The sequence below is a fragment of the Beta vulgaris genome, chromosome 6 (assembly GCF_026745355.1).
Source record: "Beta vulgaris subsp. vulgaris cultivar EL10 chromosome 6, EL10.2, whole genome shotgun sequence".
Taxonomy (NCBI): Eukaryota; Viridiplantae; Streptophyta; class Magnoliopsida; order Caryophyllales; family Amaranthaceae; genus Beta; species Beta vulgaris.
In genome coordinates, this window is record NC_079207.1 from 33,611,591 (window position 1) to 33,630,710 (window position 19,120).

Here is a 19,120-nt window from a genome sequence, read left to right on the forward strand (position 1 = left end):
TAAAAGAGAGTCTACTTTTAATATAAAAGTAGACCTAATAACTAAATGGATTAAACTAGTCACAAAAAGAAATTAACGTAGTTGTTATTGGGTTAATTCTCTTTTTAATATTGGGCTTACCATTGTCTAATTTTGATTTAAAAGTAGACGGTCTCGTACAAGACAAACTCTAAATATTAAGTTTATTTTCTAAAATATATTTCTATTTGGGATTCTAAGTATTTTGAAAGTAGTAATTGTTTTGATGAATGATTCATTGGTAATGAAGTTTATATTTGAATCACTAATATTTTAAATCAACTTTATAATGCAAAAGATTTTGGGTCTATGTTAATTCAATGCTCAAACTCTAAGCCCAAACAAGAGTTACCTATATACTGAATTTAGCCCACACTACCTTCTAAATATCAGAAAACTAAAAGAAAAAGAGAAAAGATGGAAAACTCATCCTGGAACTCCCAACCATGGAAAATCATGGTTTTGTTTCATTTTCCTTGTACTACAAAACCAGCAAAACTTCCTATTAATTTATTCCAGATCTCTGGACTTAAATGGTTTGATAATTGAAAATTTCTGAACTTCATCTACTGAGTTATTCGTTTCTCTATAAATAGAGAAGAATGGAAGAGTTTTTGCATTACAAATCAACAACAACAATTCGAAAATTAAACTCAAACACATGATTTAAAAACCTCAATCTTCTTCCCCTGTTTTAGTTTGTTTTCGGAACTCAAAGTAACAACTAAAAAACCACTATAGCTCCACCACCCGACCACCACCGGCGAGAACCACCGCATGCTGCGCCATTCTACCACTGCCGGCGATAATCGCCCAGCAGCCACCCATTTCCCCTTCTCTTTCACTGCACCCGTCATCTGCCACCGCTCTCGCCTCACTCTCTCTCATCTTCAAAGACCACCGCGAAACCACCATCCAATTGATCTCGTTGCTGCCTGCTGTTGCGAAACCCCGGCCCGCTGCCACCACCACCTACAGTGTTAGGTGTGATCAATAAGAGAATCGGATATACCACTCCAAGGCACGGAAACTACACTTTCCTATTAGTTTAATTTCGCCCCTCTAGGATCACCGGGTTACTACGAAATAACTAATGAGATACAATGGAGAGCATAATCCACTTAGATGATCTTCTAAGTGAATCAACAAGAACTTTTGTTTAGAGTTTGTGAAGAACACTCAAGAGAAATTAACAAAGTCTCTCTCAAGCAAAGCAAGTTTAGAGTAGGAAAAAACTGATTTTTCTATAACCCTCCTCATAAGAATCACAAAGGTTATATAGAAATATACCCTTCATAGATTAGAATTGTTACTTTCATAACCCCCCCCCCCCCTTTAATCACTGATTAAGGACCTTTAATCCACTGATTAAGGATCCTAATAGTCATTAAACGGATAACGTACACATCACAATGGTTGAAAACCGTCAAAGCATCTTTTCACTTCCCCAAGACAGAAGACACTTCGCAACTGGCGAAATAGCTTGCGAGTCGCGACAAGGAACTGGTCGCGACCTGCGACGGCCCCCAGGTCACGACCCGCGACCGGCCTTCTGTTTTCCTTGGTTTTCCACGTGCCTTTGCAATTTTTGTGTACTCTAATCTTTAACATACTAGACCTCCTCCTCTTCTAGTATATATCATATGAGCATGAAAATCCATTACACTATAAATGTTCCAACAATCCTCCTCCCATTTATAGGGTAATGTTGAAAAGTTTTCAACTTGCTATAAATCGCAAACAACCATGTTCATGCATCATGGAAATATCTAACGATTGAATTTCCATTTAGTAAAAGTAACTTTACGATAATTTCGATCATAATGATAGACAAAGCTTTGAATCATATAACCACATAAAATTATTGAAGATACTAATACACATAAACATAAAACTAGGTTCTTTAAACCTCCGACACCTATGAAGCCTTGGTTCCATATCCATTCATAAGCGTTCCAAGTCAAGCCTTAGACTTGTGAAGCGGCCAAACTCTAGCTTATTAGGTAAATCTTTCGAACATGCTCCTACAATTGAGCACTTTATCAAAGATTTATTAAGAATAAATTCAACCTCTTTCAATTGTAGCAACAAGCACTAACCTGGGATGTATTAAACAAGTGCTCCCAACCTTCTAGAGAAGTACTATCCTCTTGAATTTGAGATCTAACGTTGTATTAGACATCAAATAGAGTTTTCCTTCACCATAAGTTGTAAGAGGCTTAAGACCCATCCCTTTGTTCATTTTGTTCACTAGTTCCCTTGACAACGGTTAGACCGAACAAAATTAATAGTTATACAACTATTCCTTATCATTTCCCGCACATAGCTATGTCTAACTCCAATGTGCCTTGACTTGCCATTGTAGACTTCACTATAAGCTTTAGCTATGGTTGATGCACTATCACAATGGATAGCAAGAGGTGACATAGGTTTGACCCATAAGTCAACCTCACTCAACACATTCCTTAGCCATTCCCTTCTTGGCAACAAGAAGCCAAAGCAATGAATTCCATGCCATAGTGAATCGTTATACATGTTTGTTCTTGATGCCCATGAAATACACCTCCCCAAGAAGAAACACCCAACCACTAGTGGATGAATAATCTTCCTTATTGGAAATCCAACTAGCATCCGAGTAACCTTCTAAGATAGAAGGTTCTCTTTTGTAAGTTATGACATAATCCAAGGTTTTAATTAAATACCTTAGCACTCTTCTCAATGCTTGCCAATGCAACATACTAGGATTACTAGTATACCTACTGAGCTTCCAATAGCAAAAGCTAATCCGGCCGAGTGCTAGTCATAGCATACATCAAGCTTCCAATTAAGTTGCATACTCCAATTGTGAAATAGGAGTACCACTACTCGGAACAAGTGAATACTAGGATCCATGGAGTAGCAAAATGAGTCGAATTTGACTCATTAAACCTCTTGACCACTTTTCAATATAATGAGATTGTGATAAAGAAAACCCTTTCCCTCTCATTATTCTAATACCTAGAATAACATCCGCTTCACCCAAATCTTTCATGGAGAAGCTAGAAGAGAGAAAAACTTTGGTTTTTTCCACTTGTTCCAAATTAGTCCCAAAAATAAGCATATCATCAACATAAGCAAAATATAACTCCTTTTACCGTTATTATCAAATTTACTATATACACAATTATCAGACTGATTTATTTGAACCCACTAGACAAAAACCTCATCAAATTTTTGATGCCATTGCTTAGGTGCTTGTTTAAGACCATACAAAGATCTAACTAATTTGCAAACTTTAGTTTCTTGACCTTTGACCACAAACCTTCAGTTGATTCATGTACACTTCCTCCTCCAATTCACCATTAAGAAAAAGTTTTTACATCCATTTGGTGAATTACTAGACCATGAATCGCAGCTAATGCTATCAAAGTCTAATAGTAGCTATTCTAGCATACGGAGCATAAGTGTCAAAATAATCGATACCATATCTTTGCCTAAAACCTTGGACCACTAACTGAGCCTTATGTTTTAGTATGGTTCCATCGATTTTCCTTTTCCTTCCAAAAATCCATTTACAACCTAGGGTTTGCAACCGGAGGTAAATTAGCTAAAATCCAAGTATGATTTCCCATTATTGAATCCATTTCATCATTCACTGCCTCTTTCCAGAAAGCAGAATCATGAGACTTCATAGCCTCATCAAAGGTCCTAAGATTCTCCTCCATATTGTAACAATCCGGTCCAAAAGATTTCTTTTTTCTAATTCTTTTACTTTTCCTAATTTTCGGTGTTGTAGTATCATGATCATTAGAAATGTCATCCACAACATTGGAACTAGTACTAGGTATCATGTCCTTTGGTCTAGAAATGGATGAGAATCTAGTCTCATCAAATATTGCATCCCTTGACTCTATCACGTAATGGATAGAGACAAAGTCATTGGGCTCAATGACATAAAACCTATAGGCTTTTCTATGTACCGCATAGCCTATAAAAATGCAATCAATTCCTTTTTCACCTAAAATTTTCCTTTTAGGTTCCATCAATTTGACAATTGCCCTACAACCCCATACCTTAAGGTAATTGAGATTAGGCTTTTGTTACACCAAAGCTCATAAGGGCTAGTCTTATTCCTTTTATTAGGAACTCTATTTAATATATAACATGCAACTAAAATTGCATCACCCCAAAAACCGTCATTAAGACCCGAATTAGAAAGCATGATGTTAACCGTTTCTTTTAGGACCCTATTTTCCCTTTCCACTATACCATTACTTTGAGGTGAGTATGTGTAATAGCCCATATTTTTTAAGCAGGTTTTACTAAAAGATAATTATGTTTTATTACCTTAATTGTATGTTAAACCTATAGTAAAACATCTTTGGAAAGGTGAATTTTAATGTCTAAATAGAATTTGGGTCAATTTACGTTTTGGAAGAAAAAAAAGAAACAAGAACCTATTTTTCTCTCTCTCTCTTCGTGCCTTGGTATTGTGCTGCCAAGTTGAATGAAATTTTTGAGCTGTCAAAACACCAAAGCCTCATAAGATTTTTAAAGTTTTAGATATCTAGCAACTCATTCTCAACTCTTGGAATTCATCAACCAGAATTTAAGGAAACCCATAATTCCCAAATCCTTCTCTCTCTCATTTTTTGCCTTACTCTTGTTCAATCTTCTCTCTCCTTTGTGTTGACGTTGTAGTGGTCGGTGTTACTGTTTTTTTTTTCCGTCGGTCGATGCCCCTACAGGCGGTTGTTTCTCTCTTTGGTGACGGCGCCTCATGCTGTCGCGTCTGTTCTTTTCCGTCTCCTCTACTTCAAGGTTCTGGTATTGTGTTGCTGTTTTTCTCTCTCCTCTGCTTTGTTTTTCTGGTGCTGGTTGCTGCCGCCACCATCGTGGTCCGCCGCTGCTATTGGGGTTGGTGCTGCGAGTCAGTTCCTTTGCCATTGTTGTTCGCTGATATGTTGTTGGTACCATTATTTTGGTATTCCTTTTGTAAGAAGGTATAAGCTAAATTTTAATTCTTCATCCTCTTCTTTGATTCCGATTCAAGCCTGATGCAATTGCATTTTATAGTCTGATTTCACAAATAAATTTAATGACAATCAAATCTTGTTACGATACAAAATCAGATATGATAAAAATTTGTTCAACTTAAAGAGTAAATCTTTACTATTTATTTAATGGGTTGGATTGAGGTTTATAATTTGTATTTATATTTCTTAAGTTAGTTTATGAAATCAAATTTCGATAAGTCATGTTGTTGAATACATTCTCTATAAATTAGAATGAGGAATTAGAGTTATTATGTGAGATAGAAAATGTGAATTGATTAGTGAAATAGTTGTATATAAAAGGTTTGTGGTTAGTTCATGAAAGAAGTTAGAAACTAGTATAAGAAGTTAAATTTGTTTATCTGAATTGTTGCGAAGATGGATGCTAATGGTCATTATTATTATGAGGTGAATTGTTGTGGAATTCGAGTATAATTTGGATGAGGAAATATTGGACTTTCGAAAATTATTTTGGAGTCGAGTGCTATTTTGAAGATGCGTAGAAGTACACACATGTCCTTCCACCTTCGAAATATGAATTTGTATTTTGGTATAATTACATGGATTTCTTGTGTTAAGCTCGATATATTTATGTATGTATATATTTTACAATCGTGGACACCTCAAAGTATAATTATTTTAGTATAAGTATTTAAGTATAAGTATTGCGAATAAGTATTTAAGTACAAGTGTTGAGTATAAATATTTTTGTATAATTACAAGTTTTATTTTATAAGGGAAAGTGAACAACATTTGTAGAGCAGGTTTGCTCATTATGTGTTTAGAGCGGGTAGTGCTCTGGAGCGGGTAGTGCTCTGGAGCGGGTATTGCTCCATTATATAGGGTCATGACCTAGAAAGTCTTGCAAGCAGTACAAAGTTGATAGGGGAGCCGTCCCCATGAGTTTTAGAGATGGTGTAACCTCTCTATTCGTATAAGTTCCCCGATTACGAAAACTATAAAGTATTTTTGGAATATGATTTGAGTATGATAATGAGAAAATGATTTTGAAATGGTTTTAGCTGGCTTAGTTTATTTACTGAGATGAATAGTGGGCAAGGTACAAGTGGAGGAAAATGATTCAGATATGAGTTAAGACCAGATAAGGTCGAGTATTGTGTTATGTTATATTATGTTAAGTTTCAGTCTATACTTGCCAACGATTTCTATTACGTGATTAAGCTATGCCAACGATATATTTAAAAGATGAATTATTTTTCGAACAATTACCAAATTTGTTTCTTATATGAAAAAAAAAACGTTTTGGTTGCTGCAACGAGTTAGGGGTTTATCTAGAAATTTTGAGATATTATACAAATGATTTTATACTGAGAGATACACTCTCAATAAAGTGTTCTGAAATATTGATTAAGTAGTTGGATTTAGAAAAATATCTTCGAAATGATTTATCTATAAAATAGGTAACGAAGAACTGCTTTATGGAATTGAAATATATAGTTGTCTGTTTCGTTTGGAAGATCTATGGTTTTATTAAAGTAGTATAGATTATCATCTCATCTTATTTCTAATGTGTATGGTTTTGTTATATCGATATTCATCTATTTGAATACATAGAGTAATTTTATGAAAATTGATTAACGATACGAGTATATTTTAAGCTACTAAAATGGATTTCTGGTTGGACAGTGTGTACTCAATTTTTCTGATTTTGTTCTTGGAACATGTCCTGGTGGGGCAGAGTTTATTGTTAGTAATCTTGCAGGTGTGTTCGAGGTTCAGAATGGATCAAAAAGGATGAATGTGGTTATGACATTATAATTAAAATTGTTATTCAGAGGTTGTATTTAGGAGTACATATTCTTATTTGAGAATAAAATATTATATTATTTTGGGAATCGAGTAAAGTATTATGTAATCTGTTAATTGGTATTGAAGGTGGTTTGTTGTTGTGGGCCCTGACCCACAGGTCCAGGATCGTTTAGTAAATTATGTTTCCGCTGCAAGATAATATAAGGTGAGGTTTATTAATCGTTGATTGAGATTAATGAATGTTAAGTGTGATTAGCTAGCAGCTCGGAAGTGCGGGCTGTTACAGTATGGGGCGGTTGTTTCATGAATTACACCAATGGAACTAAAATAACTAGAATTATAGCATTCACCACCCCTATCCGTCCGAAGTCTTTTAACTTTTTTATTAAGTTGAAGTTCCACTTCGGTCTTAAAGGTCTTAAACTTTTCTATTGCTTCATCTTTAGTAAATAATAAATATATGTAACAAAACCTTGAAAAATCATCAATAAAAGTTACAATATATTTTTATTTCCCAAAGAAGGTGAGCTATGAAAGTCACACAAGTCACTATGCACCAATTCTAGCAATACCGTTTGTCTAGTCACACTAGGATAAGGATTTTTTGTAATTTTATTTAGCTTGCATATATTACACTTCTCTAACTTTGAATCGAAAGGCGGTACTAAACCCATCTTAGACATGTCATATAATCTACAATATTTCACATGACATAAACGATTGTGCAATAGAGAAGAAACATCAAGTATGTAAAATGAACTAGTATCAACTTTATTATTAATACTAAATTTAAACATCCCATTACAGAAGAAACCTTGTCCAACATAAATACCACCCTTGGAAATAATAAACTTATCCGACTCAAAAACAACTTTAAAACCAAACTTATTCAAAAGACCTCCTAACACAAGATTCTTCCTAACTCCCGGTACATAAAAAACATCCCGGAGAGTTAAAGTCTTTCCCGAGGTTAACAACAATTCTACTTGGCCTATTCCTTTAGCCTTTACCGTGGAATCATTCCCCATATACAAGATAGGACCATCATCCAAATCTTTCAAAGGCTTCAAGAAGTGCTTATTATTGCACACATGTTTAGAGGCTCCCGAATCTATCCACCAAGAATAATCAACCTGCACAAACATAATTTCATAAATCATAGCCACAAAATGCATTTCTTCAATTACATTTACATGTGCAATTTTACCTTGGTTTTGAATAACACTAGGGTGTTCATTCTTTGTCTTCTTCTTGTTCTTAGAAGGACAATCCCTCTTAGATGAGGACCATTGCATATCCAACAAGTGAGGGTCTTCCTCTTCTTGTTTGCAACATTAGTTTTGTTATTATTGTTATCGTTGGATTTCTTGGTCTTACTAGACCCACCAACCTTTACCATATTCACGGTAGACTTAGGAATACTAGTAGTAGTATCCTTAACCCCATCTTGAGCCCGGATCCCCTCTTCAATACGAAGATGAGTTCCTAATTGCTCCATGGACATATCTTCCTTCTATGTTTCAAGAATGTTTAGTATCTTTCCAAGAGTTTCGTAATTTATCGATGATTGAGGCAACCGCAATTGCCTCATCCATCACCATACCGTGTGATCTTATTTGATTTAAAATGTGATGAATTTCATGAAATTGCTATACAATAGGCCGATCATTAGTCATTTTAAAAGAATTAAAATTACCAACAAGAAATTTCTTACTTGAAGCATCTTCCGAAATATACTTGGCCTCAAGAGCATCCCAAAGTTCCTTTGCAATCTCCACGTTTTGGTATAGATCGAACAAAGGATCGGTAAGAGAGTTGAGAATATGACCCCGGCAAATGTAGTCATCATTCTCCCACTTTATCCTCTTCCTTGTAGTCTCAATAGACTCTTCCTCTCCATCTTTCAGGAATGGTGGCATGGGTGTTGATAGAACATACACCACATTCAAAGTAGTCAACAAGAAGTGCATATTCTTTTGCTATCTTCGACAACGCACCCCCTCAAACTTGTCCAACTTTTGGAAGTTTATAGTCATGTCCCTGAGTGATTGAGCCATATCCGAACAGAAAGAAGAAATTAAACTAATAGATTGTTAGGTGTGATCAACAAGAGAATCGGATATACCACTCCAAGGCACGAAAACTACGCTTTCCTATTAGTTTAATTTCGCCACTCTAGGATCACCGGGTTACCACGAAATAACTAATGAGATACAATGGAGAGCACAATCCACTTAGATGATCTTCTAAGTGAATTAACAAGAACTTGTGTTTAGAGTTTGTGAAGAACACTCAAGAGAAATAAGCAAAGTCTCTCTCAAGCAAAGCAAGTTTAGAGTAGGAAAAAACTGATTTTTCTATAACCCTCCTCATAAGAATCACAAAGGTTATATAGAAATATACCCTTCATAGATTATTATTGTTACTTTCATAACCCCCCCTTTAATCACTAATTAAGGACCTTTAATCCACTGATTAAGGATCCTAATAGTCATTAAACGAATAACGTACGCATCACAACGGTTGAAAACCGTCAAAGCATCTTTTCATATCCCCGAGACAGAAGACACGTCGCGACCCGCGACCGACCTTCTGTTTTCCTTGTTTTTCCATGTACCTTTGTTTTTGTGTACTCTAATCTTTAACATACTAGACCTCCCCCTCTTCTAGTATATGATCATATGAGCATGAAAACCCATTACACTTTAAATGTTCCAACATACAACGCCATTTCCTTCTCTTCGGGCTTCTCACGACCCCTGTTGAAGAAGACAAGCTTGGGTCTCTTTGGGTAAGCATTGATATTACAATATGCGTGTTTATATAGGAAAAATTGACAGTAACTGTTCCAATTATGGGCGTTTCACCATTTTCAGTCCCAACTAAAGATTATTTCTGAGCAATCCCAACTATGTATCATTTTTGCCATATTTGGTCCCAACAGGTTATGACCTGCTGCAACAGGTAAAATGAATTTTTTTTTATTTTTTTTGCCCAACTTTTTTTTTTCTCACTCTCTCTCTTCCGGTACTTTCTCTCTCTTCCATTTCATCTCTCAATCTGATTATTCTACTGTAATTTCTTTTGCTTTTTAATCTTCAACCTAGGTTTTCGATTTCATATATAATTATCATTTGATTGTTATAAATTCTGCGAAATTATGTTGTATGATTGTTGTTTTGGTTAGAATTTGTTGTGTTGGTGTTTCAAATCAAAGGAGCAATCATGAAGCTTTTACTCTACAACAATGGCGGCAAGTAGTGCTGTTATTCTAGTATGAACACTAGACCAACTACAAGAGGGGGGGTAAATTGTAATTGAGGAGAAATTTTCAATTTGTAATGCGGAATTAAAACAAACTCGAAATTAGAAAGAGACAAGCACACGAGATTTTTACAAGGAAAACTTCCTAGGCCCAATAGGAAGAAAAACCTTGATCACAAGGAAGTTTGACTCAAACTCTCTTTAATATACTAGGCCAAAAGACTCTCTTTTGTACAACCTAATATTGGACCTTCTCTGTTTCTCTAGGAACTTGTTCCCCTCGAACACGTGACTTTTCTCTCTTGACTTCACTCGAAGTCTTCGCTCTTCTCTATCTCTTTCTCTTTCTCTTTATCTTGAATATAAGGATATTCTCTTAATTTTATCTCACCCACACACTATGAATATTACAATAATGGGTATGTTGAATGAAGAAGAAATTACAGGAAAAACTTTTTGAGTAATGATAGATTTTTTTTTCTTGAAAGTTCTCAAGTTTTTCTTCAAATAATTTCTTCCTTAAATAGTTGTTGCAATTATTCTTCTTCTGGACAGTTTGTGCTCCACGTTCTCCATGATGTGAGCTTGTAGTGGTGTGGAGATCATTTTCCTATTTTCGCTGCACTTCCTCCATGCTTTTTGCAACGGAAACAAACTACCTTCCACTATCTGCTAGTGGAAGAATTTCCAGCAAGTAACACGCAGGTAGATGGAGTTTGTTGGAGAGCTTTAAGGAATCAGTTCCACTTCGTATGCCACGCCATTGGAGTTTGTTGGAGATATTCAAGGATCATCTCCATGCTTTCCTCCACGCTATTTTCAATCTGTTTTTCAAACAATTCCAACAGCACGATTAAAGAATCTTTTATCTAAAGATTCTAAGTTACTAGAATATTAAACATACCATATGATAAAAATTCAAAGTGTATAAATTAAATATCTTGACTTAGATTAAATAATTAATCTTTCTCCACAAGATATAAATGCAAATTTGAACATTACATTATTTTTGATTTTTTACTATATAGTAAAATTAACCTAAGTATTTGACATCATCAAAACATGAAATACAAAATATTCCCCCTTTTTGATGATGGCAAATATAAGGCATATAAAAACAATAAAATAACTAAAGCAAAAGAATCAAGAGCTAAAGCAAAATAATCAAGAGCTAATGTCTTTAAAACAAAACTAACAAAAACTAAGAAAATATATAAAACACTAAACTAACAGAAAACTAAAACTAAATTAATCATAAATCAGTTTTGAAAAAGAAAAATCCAAAAATCATCACCTAGAACCGAAGAGAATTAGAATTGATTTTTATGTGCCACTCTACTTCTTCACCCTTTTGTCACCATCAAAAACAATAAGGACCCAGCTGAACTCTAAGAGTGCCTCATGTACAACAATGTCAATGCGTAGTAGCTCAAACACTCATATAATAATACTAGCCATCCTAACATTATCATGAGCATATTAAGATAAGATTAAAGCACATAGTCATGAAAAAGCACAAACTGTGTTCAACATGAATATAAGAAAAAGAGAAAAGAGCACAAATAAAGAAAAGTAAGAAAAGAAAAGATATAAACCAAAACATTTTATCACCAAAAAGGATGGGTGATAAAAGAGAGTAACAACTAGTCACCATTGTTTTAATACAAACCAACCAAATAAAAATTGTTTCATCCATTTAATGAAGGAAGGAGATTAAGGATTGGAGGGCTTAGAAATCTTGGGACGCATAAGGAAAGCACCGACCACAGAATCGATCTTCTCCCGAATAGCTGATTCTCCCTTCTGCACACGTGTGAGGATCTGCTCCTGCTTAAGATCAACACGAGCAACTCTTGCTTCAAGACCCTGGACTCTAGTATGAAGGAGAGACAGAGACTCCTGAATTGTATGCAGTATACCATGAAGACTAGAGGTAGAGATAAGAGGAAAATCTACAATCCTCGATCCTGAAGGAGCTTAATCCTCCTCAAGATCAATATGAACTGCCCCCGGACCCTGTTCCTTGGGAGCCTTGGTCTCAGCAATTCTCTGACTCTTACACACAAACCTAGGTCCTTCAGCACTGACCTCCTCCTCTAACTTCCGCTTTACCCGAGTTTCAAACTTCACCTTAGTTTCTGTGACCTCAAAGTCTAACATCCCACCCTGTACCCTGAGAGACAGCCTGGATAAGGTCTCCTTAGTCAAATAGTTATCAGGCTCCAGATCAAAAGAGGTACTAGAAGGGAGTTTTATGTGATTCTTCTTGAGGATAACATAAACAAGGTTAGCATATACCCCACCTTGGTGTTATGGGAGATACAGTAGGAAAAGGTGAGAAATCATTAAAGCAGGAAAGTTTATTTTTATGTTCTTAGCAAGGGAAAACATCAAGGAAAGATCCATGAGGCTCGCTTGAGTCCTCTTGGAAGTCCTTGGCAGAATAAAGCGCCAAACTAAGTGAAACAAGAATTTGTGAAAAGGAGAGAGATCTTTCTGATCTAGGGACTGGTCAGCCTCCTTACCCCCAAAGTAACTCAAAATAGTAGCGTTTGAAGCTCATTCACATTTAACTTAGCCCGACCCTTCACATATCCCTGTACCCCTCATTAGGTACATCAAACCATTCCCATAAGGACTTTGCATTGAACTTAACCAATTTCCCAGCGACAACACTTATACATAAACCCTCAGTATTTTCAAACTTAGCAACAAACTCACTCATTTCACTCTCATAAAGACCTTCATCAAAACTCAAAACTTTGACCCATTTTTAAATTAACAAGATCAAGAAACTGATTCCACTTAATTTTCTTGCACCAGGTGAAATCGACACAAAACCCAATGATATACTTAGAGGATTTGATTTCTTACCCCTTTTCGTAGGTAAATAATTTCTTTTTCTTGCTCTGTTTCAGCATCATCTAGATCTTCTTCTTTCTTTGGGAAAGCACTTCATTTTCAGCCAAATTTGCTTGAGAACCCAGAGAATCTTCATTTGAGTTGGAAGATTCATTCTTGCTTCCGTTATAATCCACCAGGGGTAAAGCTTTTTCAGCCGAAATTTTTTTGGTACTTTCGGAGATTTTTCTTTTGGGAGCCATTTAGGGTTTTAGGTGAGGAAGATGAAGATGGCAGAGTTGTGGAGAGAGAGAGAGAGAGAGAGAGAGGCAGTTTTGCAGAGGTAGTGGTTTTGGGATAAATGGGATTAAGTGCCATGTAAATTTGGTTTGATATGATGGGTTTTTATTTTGTGGTTTAATTTATGGGAATTGTGAGGAGGAATCCAATGTGGCTTTTCCCTTCCTTCATTAAATCCGGTGAGTGATTTTAGTTTTAAGTTTGTACATGAACGCTGGTGAAACGTTGAAAAAAAAATTTGTGGGGGATGAATGAAAGATGATAATAAATGGAAGAAGAAAAAAAATAATATTTACGTGAAAAGAAAGAAAGGAGTAGAAAGTGTGAACTCATGCATGTACACATGTTCAATCTATATGTACAACAACCTTTCTATTTTTACTCAAGTATATGCATGGACAATAAGGGGAGTATTATGAAGACTAATGTGAGTCCTTTACAAAGATTGTACAATGAGTGATGAAGATCACAAAATGTTGCTGGCCACTTAGTATCATCTTGTAACTAAGGGTTTTATTAGAAGTAGCACACTCAATGAATTCTAATCATCCCTAACTCTAAGCGAATTTTCTCGAATTTTTCTCTAAAAAGTGGTTTAGTCAGAATGTCAGCTATTTGATTTTCTGTTGGACAAAGTTTAAGTTTGACACGATACATTAATCTTAAGGAAAATATATATAATGAGAATATGCTTGATCCTTGAATAATGAGCTGATCCTTAGAGATACAAATAGCACTAGTATTAACACAGTAGATAAGAACACACTTAAGCTTAATGCCAAAATCTCTTACTTGTTGCTTGATCCAAAGGATCTGGGAACAGCATGCAGCAGCAGCCACATATTCAGCCTTTGCTGTTGATAAGGCAACAATATTTTGCTTCTTTGAGCTCCATGACACCAAGCTTGATCCTAGGTACCGGACAATGCCTGATGTGCTCTTGCAGTTAACCAAGTCACCAGCATAATCCGCATCCGAATAGCTTACTATGTCAAACACATTACTTCTAGGATAGAACAAACATAAGTCATCGCTTCCTTTCAAATTTCTTAAATTTCTCTTAACTGCTGTTAAGTGAGATTTTTTGGGATTTGATTGGAACCGAACACATAAACCAACACTAAAACAAATATCAGGCTACTTGCAGTTAAGTATAGTAATGAACCAAGCATACCTCGATAATACTTTTTGTTTACATACTTACCATTTGAATCTTCATATAACCTTGTTCCTGTTCTTATGGGAGTGTGGTTGGTTGTTGAATGTTCCACTCCATATTTCTTGAGTAGTTCTTTGACAAATTTTTGTTGAGGGATCATTGTTTCTCTTTCAGTTTGCTTAATTTGCAATCCCAAAAAGATGTTTAACTCTTCCATCATACTCATTTCGAATTCACAGATCAGCAAACTCCTTCTTGTTGATTATAAGCTTTGGCAAGAAGTCTAGCCTTGTTCCTTTGGAACTCATTTAGCTCCTCTTGCACAACGTTGATCCAATCAGCCTCCTTGAGCGCTTCTATATGGTCCTTAGGTTTTGTCATGGATAAGAAAACGTGAAAAACACAAAAATTCTTCAATTTGGATCTAGTTTGAGTTCCCTTTTAAATATCACATATTATCAATTCTAAAGGATGAGAATTTAGGTGTTTCCAAGGCTTTGGATCAAATCTTCTAGTTGCTTCTTGAGTTTCTTGTGATGCTTGATTCATATTATCTTCTCCTAGGTCACGAGTTCCTTGATCCTCCTAAGTTCCTCCTGTTCCTGGCTCCTCAAGGGGATCAGGCACAGGGTTATCAGGATCAGGAACCAGCTTTTTCTCTTTTCCTGCAAGGGTTAGTTCCTTATCATTTTGATTACACTTCATCAAGACGAGTTAATACAATTTCAAAGATATTATTATCATGTCTCTGTTCCTGCAGGGAGTTAGTCTCATCAAAAATAACATGGACACTTTCCTAGAAAAACATTGTTCGCTTATTGTAGACACGATAAGACTTACTACTTAAAGCATAACCTAGAAAAATAGCCTCGTCACTTCTTGTAACACCCCCGCCGACCCGAACCCTTCTTCATTTAGTAAAACTTGGGTTTTGGGGAAAACAAATCCACGAGGGTTCGACTCGACGGGTGGCACTACCGCTGCACTTATCTCCCTGGAAATAAAGGCAAGGCTGTATTAAAATCAAACTAAACTCAATTCATTAATCCTTACAACCAAGTGAATCGTTCATTAACATTACTAATTAATCAAGTGTTTCAGAGTTCCAGCGGAAGCTAATCATATGCTAAGTGGATGACAACTCTAAATGATCTCCCTTTTATTCCCCCGATCGATCACCCACCTGAACAAACACATTGAAAAGAGACAAGAGAGACAAGCTCCCAAAAATCAGAAAAACTGAGTAATTCCAACACCATCCCGTAAAATACTTAAGTTGAGAATACTTTGTAAAATAGTAAGTTAATAGTTTTGGAAGTCATAGCACATATACACACATATATATACACAGAATAATCATGCCATTAGTTCAATTAATCCAGTTATTCAAGGAGAGGAAATAGAATGCTAGTAAGCCAGGGCGAACCCCTGTAACCACTTACTTCAACATTGTAGGCCGGGGCGAACCCCTGTAACCACCTACTTTTAGGCGGGGCGAACCCCTGTAACCACCTACGGATATCATAATAGCCATAGTAACAGAGTCCCTAGTGTGCACACCCCTTCTACTTGGATCAAAACAAGATAGAAGAAAGACAGTAACAGAATAATAAGCATAATAACCAGAGAACCTGTAGGGCCCGCTGAACCACTCATACAGGGTAACCTGTTCATCATTTTCCTCCGATATTTCACTTTAGGTGATTAACATCTTTTAATCAAGTCATCACATAAATCACGTACACATTTTCGTCATTTTGTTCAATCTAGTGTGAACATATTCAATGCATCATAATCTCAATCCATTCATAGAGATTTCAATAATTCATTTCATAAACACAATCATCTCTTGAGTTCATTTATCACTTCAGATTCATAATCATTTCATTATCACAAGTTCTTATCAATTCCAACTTTCATAAAGTCTCAATATTAATAACAATAATATTCATGAATAATAATGATATACAGTAATACCAATAATAATCATAATAATAATAATAATGATCATAATAATATAATAATCATATTAATATACTAATAATAATCATAACATTATTAAATGACATTAACCGATTTTAATAGCGTTATAATAAACATCGTTGTCATATCGTACATCGTCCATCGTCCATCGTCATTATTCATAATTCATCATCGAAATCCATAGTCGTTGCCCATTTTGTTATTCGTATTCATAATCCACATTAAGTTGATAATCCATAATTATAGTCCATACTTATAAATTTTATAACCACATAATCACGTATTTAATTCGTTTTACGCTAATGGGATCTATCTATAGATGGACATCGGAGATTACCTCGTGACGTGTGTCCAAAGTTAAATTCATGAATGTATTAGCACTCCTGGTATTCCTCATTTACGAAATCGGAGTCTACAATAGATGTTAACGAGATCTAAGTTAGTTCCTAAATAACCCCTTTTTATATACATATATAAAATATACGATTTAAATAATCCAAATAACTTAAAGAAATTCTCAATGATTTTTAAGAGAGTTTATCAATCAAAGTAAATCATTTATGAAATCATTTTAACTTTTTAAGTACTCACAAAATTATTTCAACTTAACTTTCATCATCTTTAACAACTATTTTAAACATGAAAATCTAATTTTATTTTACTCCTTATTTTATTTTAGAAAATCAAGAAACATTATCAAGTTATAAAAGATTAAGTGATCTAAAATATACTAACTTAATCAATGTAAGTTAGTTTAGGAAAATTATAGGTTTTAGTTTTAAAAATAAAAGTAAACAAATAAAACTAATTAAACAAAAAGGAAAAGGAAAAAGGAAATTTTTAAGGAATCAGTTTTCTCAAACTGAGAAAACGTAACAGAGGAAAAATGAAAGAAGAAGAGGGAGAAAACAGGAGAGGCGACAGAGGAGATGAAGCAGAGGAGGGTGAAGAAAATTGGTGGTGGCTATTGTGGCCGGCGGTTTTCGGTGGTTTTGGGCAAAGTAGGGTGGCGAAATTCAGGTGGCGGCTTGTGTGGTGGCAGGGCGCGAGGCAGCAGGGCGCTGCAGAGCCGCAAGCGAGTCGCGAAAGGGAAGGAAGGACGACAGTGTTGCGGTCAATTTTGGTGGTTCGATTATTTCTGGCAGTGTGGTGGTTCAAAGATGGGTTGGAGGTCAGGTGGTGCGGTGGTTTTCCAGTGGAGGAAGAAAACAGAGGGATTGATTATGGGGTTGAATTTCATTTTTTTTTATTTTCAAAACAAAATTTCAGAAATTAGGAAGAAGAGAATTGAAGCAAACCTTTTGAATTGTTTTGCTTGAGTAATTGATGAAAGTGAAATCAGTATTTATATGGAAGATTTGGATAGAAAATCCAATGGTGGATGAGTTTAGCTTTTGAAAAATTTGCCCCTAAATTCAATTATTTGCTGACAAAGGTTGATATTTTGAGTTGCAAAATCTTGGTTTTAGTGCTTTGAATCAGATGAAGGAGAAGGAAGGAGATGGAGGAAGGAGTTGATTTCCTTGGTTCTTGAGCCGAACCAGACGAAGGAGAAGGAGGGGGATGAAGATGGTGAATCACGTTTTCACCTCTCCTCTTTTTTTTTTTTGTTTTTTTTTCTTTTTGGCTAAAAGGCATATGGGTATGGACTTGACATTTGGGCTTTGTACAATATGAATGGACAATTTGAATGGACAATTAGTATAAGGACACTCATAAGAAATGTAAAAAGTTTAATTAATTAGAAATAATGAAATGAATAATAAAACAAATAATTTATTTTAAACTTTGTTAAATAAATCAAAACTAAATGAAATTATTATTTTAATAAACATAGTTATCAAATAAAATCATATTATCATAAAATAAATTTTGAGTGGAAATAATATTAAACCTTAATAAATAATAAAATAAATTCTGAAAATTCGGGGTATTACATCTACTCCTTAAAAACAAAGTTCGTCCTCGAACTTTAGAGTTAGATGTTTAATATTAACAAAGCATTAGCTTTGCGCTTTGTTAGTATTACATTCGGTCCCCCTTAAGGAGTTTCGCCCCCGAAACTCGATAATCGTACCTCAAAAAAGAGTTCAAGATAAAGCTTTCTCATGTCGTCTTCTCTTTCCCACGTTGCTTCCTCGATTTCATGATTAGACCATAAAACTTTGACTAATTTTATTGCCTTGCTTCGGGTGTTTCTTGTTTTGGAATCAAGGATTCTAATAGGACGTTCTTCAAAAGTAAGGGTCTCATCTAGTTCAATGGTTTCAGGTTGAATAACATGGGAGGGGTTAGAGATGTATTTACGAAGTTGAGACACATGAAAAACATTATGAACCTTGGCTAATTTTGTAGGTAAGGCTATCCTATAAGCCACTTGTCCAATTCTTTCCAATACCTCATAGGGTCCAATATAACGAGGACTTAGCTTCCCTTTCCTACCGAACCTCATTACTCCATTGGTTGGTGAAACTTTCAACAACACTTTCTCTCCAACTACAATTCCAAATCTCGTCTCCTTTGATCGGCATACTATTTTTGTCGATCTTGAGCTGCTTTCATACGCTCTTGAATCAACTTCACCTTGTTGGTAGTCTCTTCTATCATTTCGGTCCTAGATTCAATGACTTGTTCACATCACTCCAACATATAGGACTCCTGCATTTTCGTCCATACAATGCCTCATAAGGTGCCATTCCTATGCTCGAGTGAATACTATTGTTGTATGAAAACTCAATGTACATCAAATGAT

General features: G+C 35.3%; 1 protein-coding gene across 1 annotated transcript; it reads right to left on the minus strand.

Moving 5' to 3' along the window:
- Window positions 1-14,970: 14,970 nt before the first annotated feature.
- Window positions 14,971-18,820, minus strand: LOC125498707 (uncharacterized). The gene is made up of 2 exons (XM_048646964.1): window positions 18,446-18,820; window positions 14,971-15,084 (listed from the first exon to the last, which is right to left on the minus strand). The coding sequence occupies exons 1-2, from the start codon at window positions 18,818-18,820 to the stop codon at window positions 14,971-14,973; spliced, it is 489 nt and encodes a 162-aa protein (XP_048502921.1).
- Between the last annotated feature and the right edge of the window lie 300 nt (window positions 18,821-19,120).